We start from the raw sequence: 11,115 nt of genomic DNA on the forward strand, positions 1-11,115 counted from the left end.
GGAGGATAAACAAAGATGCAGAAATGACAAACCAATAATGAGTGGAAAGTATCAAATAAGAGTTTTACGCGAGGACAGTAGATGTACACGTTAAGTTTCACAAGTGCCCAAAGTTCTTACCATCAATAGTTATGCACGCTTGAGGGTACTGTTATCTATTATTATTTTTGAAAGGGTCGACACTTGGCCATTGTGAAATATTCATAACTTTGGATGGTCAGAACGTTGGGCATTTGTTGTAAAACTTGAATTGTACACTACTGTCCTTGTGTAAAGTATCATTACAGTTTTTCCACCCATTATTGGATTGCCATTTAACCGTTTGAGTCCCGGGGGTATTGAAAAAACACTGTCGAAGAATCCCAAACAGCGTTACCCAGCTTTCTCTAAATAAGTACGAAAAGACCCAAGCAGCACGATAGCGCTTGTTTTATTTTATGTCGAGAAATACCAAGCGGCGCGATAGCGCTTTGTTTATTTTACATCGAATTCCAATCGGAGCAATAGCGCTTCTTGTATTTGTTAGGTAATGCGATTCTCGTCTTTTTCTCATCGCTCCGTCACATTTATTGCAGCTTAAATTGTTTGTTCATAACACAAATGTTGTTAATTTGTAATTCGTTATTTTATAAAATACATCTGTATTATTACATATGTGTACTGTAAATTTATAAATATTTCAAGTTTTGTTCGATAAAAATTATTGAGAAGATTACGAAATAAAAATTTTTATTTCATTGTTATGTATTATTGCATTATTATAGTATTATCCTACCTATTGTAAAATGTACTATTTACATTAGAAGGAGCTGTGTGATGTACTTGCTTCAGTAAATCTGAGCGTGCGACTTCAACAATCGGTAATGCACAGTCAGTTGTCCACAATGTTTGAAATGTACTGGGTTTTCTCGACATAAAATCTCAACAGCGCGATCTCGCTGCTTTGGACTGAAACGGTTAATACCCAAAGCATTTGTTTTGTAAATTTAAAATTAAATGCAGCTTCAATTGGAAACTATTGCATTATAAATGCTAGTAAATACACCATATTATAGTGCAGAAGTAATAACTAAGTTTGACTAAGGATAAGTTACAGGAGTTTCTTAAGCTTCATGTACAAGCTAGCATTGCTAAATTAAATGACATTTTAGTTCTACAATTTAGTATTTTGATTGCTAGATATATTTTAATGCTATGCACAATAAGAGTATCTCAGTGATTATCTAAATAATGTCATAAAAATCAACATTACATATATGATGCAATAAATTTTTTTAAACACTTTATTTTTTGTAAAAAGAGTACAGCAGATGGTTTATATCAATGCACATATATAAGCAGTTAAAGTTTTGGAAGGTCAAGAATCATCTTGAATCGGAGAATGTCAAATCCTTCCATAGTTTTCCCTTCAGTGTTTATGCTATGTTTTATTCAAATTGTATATTCTATAAGAGAAAAACCATTATATATATATATGCAATTAATGTGTGTATATCTAATATCCAATGGGAATTTTTATATTGAAAGCAATATTTGAGGTTTTTGATAAAGGTTTTTTGATGTGACAGTTTAAATCGGCAAAAAGTGCCATGTGTCAAAAACCTGTCAACCCTGCCCTCTATATACATTTTACTTTGTGATTAAAAAAGGATGGAAGTAGATTGTGTAAGATTTTGTCGGCAGTTAAGGGGTTAAGCTGACATTTTTCATCTTAGTGGCATTGAATATGAAGGTTTTTTTTTTTTCTCCTGCTCCCTTAAACTTTTACAGAGACTTATGTGCATCAGTAATTTTGAATCTGGAGTCCTGTGGGAGTTGAACCAACTTGTACGTTGAGTTTTGAATCGCCCTGTGTACAGCGTGAATTTATTCGGTGAAGTGTGGGCTTCTAGCCTCGTAAGAGCATCAATTTTTAAATTTAACAAAAATTTTGGGTCTTGTCTTTTATTATCATATAGACAGTGTTTGCAAAATCATGTTCAGTTAGTCATGTGTACGTGTTACATAGTGGTCTTATTTTGTTCAGATATTTTCCTTTATTTAAAATCTTTTTTAAATTCAAAATTGAGAATGTAAAATAGTTTGCTTAAAAAGAAAGTTCCATTAGAAAAATTTGCATTAGATAAACATTACATCATTGATATTTGTTTATTACATTATAATTGGAGCCCGGATTATATGCATTAAAAATATGCAAATATGCACTTGAAAATACGAAAATAAGCATTTAAAATCCCAAAATATGCACTTACAATAACAAAATATGCATCATATGTTAGCCTATAGATATTTTTATACTTTTGCGTAACATTTTGAAGCTTGAGGGTTTTGGACAGTTTATCCCACGTGTCCTGTCCAAAAACCCCTACCCTGGAATGATTTAACAAAAAAAAAGTTTTTAAGATAAAGGTGTGTATGTGATATAAAATGTCCAGTAAATATTAGTTCGGAAGCATCATTGAAAAAAAAAAGGCATTGCTGTAGAATTGTTGGGTGGTAAATGATGTAAAAATAGGAAGTCTGAGGAATTAGTGTTAGTAAACATCCATGCCCGAACCGGGATTCGAACCCAGACCTGCACAGTGAGAGGCTAGCTCCCTAACCACTCGACAGCCAGGTGGCGAATATTGTTTACCAATTTGCCCTCGTGAAATTTTGAAAAAGTGAGTTATATTTTGCCATCTGAGCAGATTTGAAGCTTTTAGTGGGATAAAAAAAAAATTGAGAATTTTGACATTAGTATGAATGGTAACGATATGCAGTATATCATGAGCTAGATGTTTTTGTTTTTCTGTGTTGCACTTTTATTTGTAAATAGATGACCGTTTTTGTGTGTCAATATATTTCTGGTTTACCCAATAATTTAATCAAATTTTATTTCCCTTAGGTAAAGTTTCTCAAGAGTAAAGATTCTTGTGCCATGATTCAAATGGGTGATCCGCTGGCTGTGGAACGAACGATGAGCAACTTGAATGGTGCCACCATGTTTGGGAAGAAGTTGCAGGTATCTCATTCAAAGCAGCCTTTCTTGAAAGAAGTTCAACAGCCATTCGAACTGGGTGATGGAACGCCTTCTTTCAAAGACTACATGGGAAACAGGAACAATCGCTTCTCGACACCTGAAGCTGCTAGTAAGAACCGTATCTTGCAGCCATCAAAGATAGTGCATTTCTTCAATGCTCCTGCGAACATCACCGAAGAAGAACTTAAGAAGGTTGGCCAAATTTAAATTCTTGTATAGTGTACGAGTCATATGCTGAAGGTGTTGCTAACATGTTAAATGTTTTATCCCCAACCTCTTACTCCTTTGCATATGTGCCAATGCTTCTGATTTACCAGAAAGCATTCTTATTTCTTAGTCTAATCAAAGTCTTCAGGTTGGAAACAGGATTTTTCTAAATGCTTGTATCTGTATAGAAAAATCCTTAAATTGTGCTTCGCAAAAATTGAAAATCCCTGAAGAAAATACCAGTCCTTGTAATATTAAAGCAACCATGTTTTCTCAAAAAATAGTCAACTGTTGTCAGGTATGATATTAAACCTGAGCAAAGTATCTAATTATTGTTAAAATCCAAAAAAAATTGTCAGTGGTGAGGGTGGGGAAACTAACGGCCGTATTCACCAACAGTTTAAACTGCAATCGTAGGTGAAAGATTTGAAGATCAAAACAGATTGGTTAAAATCATCAATTTAACCAATCCGTGTCAATTGCTAATCCTTTAACCTGCAATTGTAGTTTAAATTCTGTCTGTGAATATGGCTGTAGGTGTTATTTTGTATGACAATAATGTTTTTTGGAATTGTTATCTAAACAGGACAAATATGTGTGAATATTCCTAAGCATCAGGGTTGTTTGGTTTAAACCATAGGTTGTTTTAACCAAGTGGTTTTTAAAAAAAAAATCAGTTTGGTGTTTTTTCAAAAAATCAAAATGGCCTAAATATCATTTTTTCCTTGAAAAATATATTGGTTTAATTATTAGCCAAAGTTTTTCATTTTTACCACATTTTATATTCTTGGGGTACATTCGGATGGTATATCTTTAAATGCAAGATATACAGAAGACTGGATGTTGTGAAGATATATATAAAAAAAAAAAATCTAAAATAATAAATATCTTCACAACATCCAATCTTCTGTATATCTTGTATTAACAGGTGGAGAGCGACATTCATGTCATATATCTTTAAATGGTATAAGTGGTTTTTTCAAAAAGTCTCATAAAAGTGGCCTGAGTATTTTTTTTCATATAAAGTATCTTAGTTATTTAAAATTATATACAGAAGCCAAAATTTCTCATTCTTACCACATTTTCTAACCTTTGGCTACATTCTAATGCTCTATCTTAAGCAAATTCATGAATAAGGATTGCATCACACATCTAAATGTAGTGGTACATCATCTCACAGGGTTTCTTTTTCCCTCCACAAAGAAGCAGCAACACTAGTGACACCATCATGTCCAATAATATAATCCAATAAAGACACCAGCTGTCCTTAAAGGACAAAGACTAGTGTACTAGTAGTTACATTACCTCACAGACATTTTAATTTTCTTTCCCATAAGAAGTAGGACATCTCACATTGTATATCACCCAGCCTTAATATTCAATAGTTTTTTTAATACTTTCATGGTTAAGCCCAGCTAATCAAGATTCTACTATAAAAGTAGTAAGATTTATGAAAAATAATCAGCTATATACAGGGTGATTATAATTAAACTTTTGATTCCAATACTTAGTTATTTGTTCAATTACTTCATTCTTTTGTGATGTTTCCATGAATTATGAAATCGTACAATGCTATAATTAAGTTATCATTTTGCCATGACTGGCTATTCTTTCCATTCTGCGAGCAAATTTCCCACATGTTGGATGATGTCATTAATTTTCCTTTTTTAAGTTTTTTTTCTCTTTTTACCAAATCAAATTCCATTTCTTCAGGAATATTCATGTAAATTTTTAAGTCATTCTGACAATCGTTCTTTTTTTTAAAAGTGTTTTGAAATCAGAACCTTAGTTATAATCACCCTGTATATCGTAAATCATCGCTAATTATTCTGCATTATTTATACTTCATTAAATACATTATAGTCGCCTAATTTTTATTATAGGATTTGCAAAATAGCTTCCTAATTAAGCATACTGAAAGTAATTGGAGAAAACATCTTTATATTATATATATGATTAATAATTTAAAAAAATTTCAAACCTGTCAAGTAATCCATTGAGTTAAGCAAAAATAATTAAATTGCAAAAATTGGTTTTTGCTAAAATGTAAAATATTTATTGTGATGAATTAATATGGGAATAGTGTTAATTACAATAATAAACATTTATTTTAATTATTAGAAGTTTGAATGATTTATCAGAAATTTTGTTTTAATGTTAGTACTATTTAAAACAAAAAAACCCTGGTTTAAACCAAAAAAAAGAAACTGTTTTTTTTACCAACCCTGTTAAGCATAATTTGCTTGATAGTAATGAAAAATTAAACTCCAGAGTAAGCTTCATTAAAAATATAGGATGAAGGCGAACAATTTTAACTTTTGAGAAGTCTGGAGGCCAAAATTACTGGGAAAATATGAGTCCCGGAAAAATGGCTTGTATGGTAACCCTATATTTTATTTGTGCTACATCTTTTCTTTGGCAGTGATATGTTTTGTCACATGACAAATTAAAGATTTTTGAACATTGGGGGCCAACTCAGGTATTTTGATCTTGGATGATCAAAATTTTTTAATGTAAAAAGTGTTTAAAAAAGTAATTTTGAAAAATATCTTTTGCTATCAAATTCATTGCAACCCCTCCCCTAAGATATAAATATATGTGTGCGTGTGTGTATGTATATCCTGGGGATTACAATGCGGCCTATACCCTTCAAACCTAATTTTGTAAAAATTAACTGTCACATTTACAGATTGCTTGTCACCTGTTGCACTTTCACAGATCACTTAAGTGACATGTGGCAGTTTTAGAGCACTGGTGCGACCGCACTGTGGTTCTACATCATTCAAGTTACTTGCGATATATTCTTAACTAAGTGAATACTTAAGTGATCCGTGACACAATCACGTATCACTTGTATGATGTGTGGCATAGTTCCAGAGCACTTGAGCACAACACATTTAGAGATCACTAAAGTAGCTCTGTACAGGAGTTATTAATAGGGAGAATGTATGTTCAAGTGCCACAAACTATTGAAAGGTTTTCTTCATTTTGGGCACACAGTCAGATACCATTAAGAATACTTCATTTTTATAAAGGGTGGTTGATGTAAGCATTATCCAACTTCCCCCCCTCCCCTTGTCAGCAAAGTGGAGACCCCTCTCCCCATCACTGCTGGCATGCTTGAATGACACCTACGCCTTTTGAAATTTTAGTGTATATAATTATGATTTTATGGTAACTCTTTTGATGATTTTTTTTTTTTTCCCAACCTCCCTGCAGGTGTTTGAGGACGAGAAAGCTCCTGTGCCAGTGTCTGTCAAGTTGTTTACGATGAAAAACAAACAATGTAAGTTTTGGTAATTCTGGCCATTATCTATGTCTGTTATTCCCTTCCCAAAAAAGTGATTTGCACAGTTTAGTTTCGTTCTGGAGTTTTTGGAGGTCATGGTGACAAGCATCTGTTCTATTTTGCATTGTCTGTTATTTTATCATATCATGTATGATGAAACAAAGATCTGATCCATCAAAAAGCCTCAATGCAGTATCTCGCCACTGGAATTGATTGGCAAGGTGACATGTTTGGTGAGTGATCGTACGTCTCGAATTGGCCTGTCCCAATAGCAGTTTCCTTTCCTCGGTACAATTTTGGCTCCAGTGAATATTTGCAATGATGGGCACTACTCTGATGTCCAAAAGTTAAACATAAGTATCGTTTGTGTAGGTCAGTTCCATAGATTGTGTAGATCAGGTATTTTTGTTCGCCTCCCTACCCTATAGAAATTCTCTCGTCCCCCCCCCCTTTTCCTGATTGGTATCTAATATTGTATCATTATTATCCTCTCACACAGGGAGATATTGCTCATTTTAAGAAACACTTGTGTGGATACTGTATACTAGAACCCTGCTAATCTGAACTAATTGGGACAGAGACCTGTTTGGATTACTAGGGGTTGGTCTTATAAATATAGCTTTTCTTTAAATTTTGGCATAGTGAGTATCCTTATACGGGTAGGGTAAGAACAAGATCAATAATGCATTTTAATTTCCCTGCAGTCATTTCAAGCATCATGAAACATTACAATCCATCAAACAGGTGTACAACAAAATGCTGTGATATCACATGGAAGGCAAGACTTTCCATTTTCCAAAAAATAAGAATTTTTAGGTGAAAATTCGGTGAAAAATATCATTTACTAGCCTGCGGAAGGATGGGAAAATGTAATGGAAAGAAAACCTGGGAAATATATATTATTCCAGGAGGCTTACTTTCAACCATGATCAAGAAACAAAGGAATCTGACAAAATCCTCCAGCTTGTAAAAAAATCCCTGGTTGTGAGGAAACATTGAAAAGATGTGATAGAAATATTATTAGGCCGGTATTACACTATAAAAGTTTGATAAAAGTCCTATTATAAAACTTGAAAAATGCAGCTAATAAGGTCAACGGTTGCATTTTCTAGAATGTAACCAATAACCTTATTGGTTAGATTTTTCAAGTTTTATAAAAGGGATTTTATCAAACTTTTATTGTGTAATACCGGCCTTAGACTAACAGTCATCAAATTTTCATGGATGCAGAAATAGTCTCAGAACTTTCAACTGGCAATGACCCATCAAGTTATAGGTCAGATCAATGGTTCTCAGTTTTTTTTTTTTTTTTGAGTATGCCACAGTGAGCTGCGAACATTGATTGCCTATTCAGTGTTTTTGAATTTCTTTCTTGGACTATTCTGAGGCGTCATGGTAAACATTGTCACAGCAGAAGAGCGTTTCAAGAGCCACAGATCACCGATAAACAGAACCACTTGGAACAAAAAGTTTGTGAGAGACTATGATCTATCGCCCCCTTCATCAGAATTTTTTTCCTCTCGTCGTCCCCCAACTCAAGTAAACCCATAGGATTCTATGTTAAATCTGTAGGTTCTAACGCCCCCCTTGGACCATTCCATCGCCCACTTTGGGAAACACTGACTTAGATTGATATTCCACCAGACTCATTCAGAAGCTAGTAGTTTTGAAACTGCAATTCCATACATGGAGCAACATGATAATACAACCCCTGCATAGACATGATTCTGTGACGATGATTACAAACAGCATTGTCTGCTAGGTATGTCACTTCTTTAAATGAAAACTGAAGTTTTTTAAGGATACTATGTAATTCTCAATATGAGGCATGATCCTGTATTCATTGTCATCTCTTCCCCCATATGTAACATAGCTTGTTATACAATGAAACATTTACGAGAGCTTTTTTTCAGTTGATTCAACTTTTTTTTTGTGCACGTTGTCGTTTTGCGAGCCATTCAGATTAGCAGGGTTTTACTGTATTTAGTGATTCCCCATCAGAATTAGTGAAGTGGTCATGCTTCCTCTCTCTAGATGAGAAATTTAAGAAATTTTTGAATATTATGTAAAAAATTAATATGAAAGAAAACTGTTTTAATCAATTTCTGTAATTTAAAATGCTTTCAGATATTATAACTCAAAATTTAACTGATTTTTTTGTGACCCCATCCCTTCCCAAATCTTGCATGTCCCTGTAGAAACGTCAATCCTACATGTCTCTGAACGTACAGTCCAAAGTGCATGATGCCTAACTTTTGGACATGAGTGTATATCTAGTTTTTCTTTTTTGTGGCCAGTGTGAACGTTATAATTTCAAAAAAAAATTCATTCAGTTGAAAACAATTTTGACATCAGTTTCATTAACCATTTGACTTTTCAAATCATCAAATCAATTCATTTGCAACATAGTTTTTTTTTTAAACTAATCTAAATCTCTATCATCCAGAGGCTGTGATGCCTGTACGGATGATTGAAATTTTACTTAAATCTTAATTTCAAGAACGAAAAAACAGACACAACACAAAAAAGACAAAGTTGTTAATGCATGGTGAGAAATGTAATAAACAAAACATTAGATAAAAAATATATGAAAAAAAATTTGGCCTATTTCATGCAGCTTAGCATAACAATCTGAATTTTCGACAATGTCACTGGATTTCGGGGTGAAAATCCCCTACAGTTTACTTTCATGTATAGCAGGGTGTGAGAAATCCCGGATGCAAGTTGTTCAGTGACCTAAAAAAACTGGTATTGGCACTTTAAAAATTTCTTTTCTGTAGTTATTAAATTACAGGTGGAGAGCAGCACAAAATGTTTGGAATTCATAATGACAGTAACCCTCTTTCATCTTTGCAGATATAAGAGGGGTTACTATGCCCTGAAAAAGTCAAAAGAGCATTGTTTTAGCTAAAAAAATTTTTGGCACTTAAATTTTTTTGATTTGTCTAGTCTTGATGTATAGAAATTCTTTTTTTCTTTATGAAAATCTCTTTTGCAAAGAATCTGAATCTGTTCCACTTCCAGATTTTAATTTTCCAATGTTGGCAGATGGAAAAATATCTGATTTACCAGCTTATCAAGCTGTATAAAATATTAGGCAAAATCTTCATTAAATTTATACTCTATTACAATCATTTGCTTGCAACTTGGTGTGTGAAAAATTTAACAAATTTGTTTATCTATATTGTGACATTTTTTTTTTTTTAAATAGCCGATAGGAGTTCGTCTGGATTATTGGAGTTCGAAAGTGCATCTGCAGCGTTGGAGGGCATAGCCCTTTGTAATCATTTGCCCATCCCTAATCCTGGTTTGTATTCAATATTGCATATGCATTTCAAAATTTGTTTGTTCTGTTCCATTGACCATGTTTTTCATTGCACATTTCATATCTGTCGACGAATGTTAATGCAAACAAGGTTCTTATGCTGACTTTTTAAAACTGTTTTATTCAGGCGGGAAATTTCCATTTGTCTTCAAACTGTGCTTCTCGACTACTGGCAGCGGTGGAGGAGGACGTGGACCACGTGGTGGTGGTGGCGGCGGCAACTATTAACCAGCCACAAGATGTTTGTCATTTGAACTATTCCATGTATTTTTTTCCCCACATCTCCACTGTGAATGCCATTACTGAGTATATCAGACATTTTAGTTATGGCTTTTTTTTTTGCGAGACCTGTACTCATTGTATTGAAACTGTAACAGTAAAATTCATTGTTTGATTACTTTTTTTTTCCCTCAAGTTTTAGTGTATATTTTATTGGTCTCTTGCTAGACTATTTCTATGAATGATTTTGTCCCCTGCAGTCTACAAAATAGGGGAGGGGTCTGTTTAAAACTTTTGAAATTGCCCGTCACTTAGTTGTGATTAGTTAGATGTAGAGGGATTCTAAAGTAAAAATCCTTTTTGCTGTACTTTAAGCTTGTGAGTGAAATACTGTTTTAATGTTCTGGCCGTTTTTCTCCTGTGAAAGGAAGAAAAATACCAAAGAGCACCGAGAATAAGTGCTCAGATATGCCTTGTAATGTCTTAAAATTAGTGGTAAATCGGGATGGTGTGCAGCTATGTATTGGTGGGAGCCCTAATCCCAAAATCTTTCATAGAAAATTATCCCATTATGATCCATAGTTCATGAATGTAATCTCTGTATTGTGCTCTCATCCTGTGCAAGCCCTTTAATTCTATAAATGCAGGACATTTGATAACCCTAGACCCCCCCCACCTTTTTCATATTTTGGATCTCTCAAATGAGTACACATAAAACTTTGCAGCCACTCAGTGTTCCATTCTCAAGCATTAAGTTTTTAAAGTAACTAAAGAATTAGTTAACTTGGAAGAAAATTTTGCATGTCTCTACAGCAGTGATCAGTCCCTGTGTGCCCATGAAACAAATTAGAAAGATGTTGCCCTGTCTCTCCTGCCAAAAAAAATTCTGCATGTGTAAGTACGATATTCAGATATTCGAAAAATGGAAAGTTGGGGAAAACAGCGTTAAAAATGCTGGTAAAACAGTTTTGTCACATTTAATGTTTTTTCTCAACTTTTATTTTTCAAATGTCTGTGAATATTATACTTATACACGTGGAATTTTTTTTTTAG

The 11,115-nt window shown here is 33.6% G+C and overlaps 1 protein-coding gene across 4 annotated transcripts in view; it reads left to right on the plus strand.

Moving 5' to 3' along the window:
• LOC149081566 (heterogeneous nuclear ribonucleoprotein L-like) overlaps window positions 1-10,240 on the plus strand; it is a 35,673-nt gene extending 25,433 nt beyond the window's left edge. For all 4 annotated transcript variants that reach the window (XM_089238506.1, XM_089238508.1, XM_089238509.1 and 1 more), the window contains 4 exons: window positions 2,888-3,214; window positions 6,449-6,515; window positions 9,730-9,825; window positions 9,971-10,240. In XM_089238506.1, coding sequence (XP_089094632.1) covers window positions 2,888-3,214; window positions 6,449-6,515; window positions 9,730-9,825; window positions 9,971-10,071 — 591 coding nt within the window. In that variant the 3' untranslated portion in view covers window positions 10,072-10,240. The remainder of the gene's footprint in view (window positions 1-2,887; window positions 3,215-6,448; window positions 6,516-9,729; window positions 9,826-9,970) is intronic.
• Window positions 10,241-11,115: the final 875 nt, after the last annotated feature.

Source organism: Pholcus phalangioides, unplaced genomic scaffold (genome assembly GCF_987345545.1).
Source record: "Pholcus phalangioides strain wild (caught in Gottingen) unplaced genomic scaffold, Ppha-v1.0 ptg000010l_1, whole genome shotgun sequence".
Classification (NCBI taxonomy): domain Eukaryota; kingdom Metazoa; phylum Arthropoda; class Arachnida; order Araneae; family Pholcidae; genus Pholcus; species Pholcus phalangioides.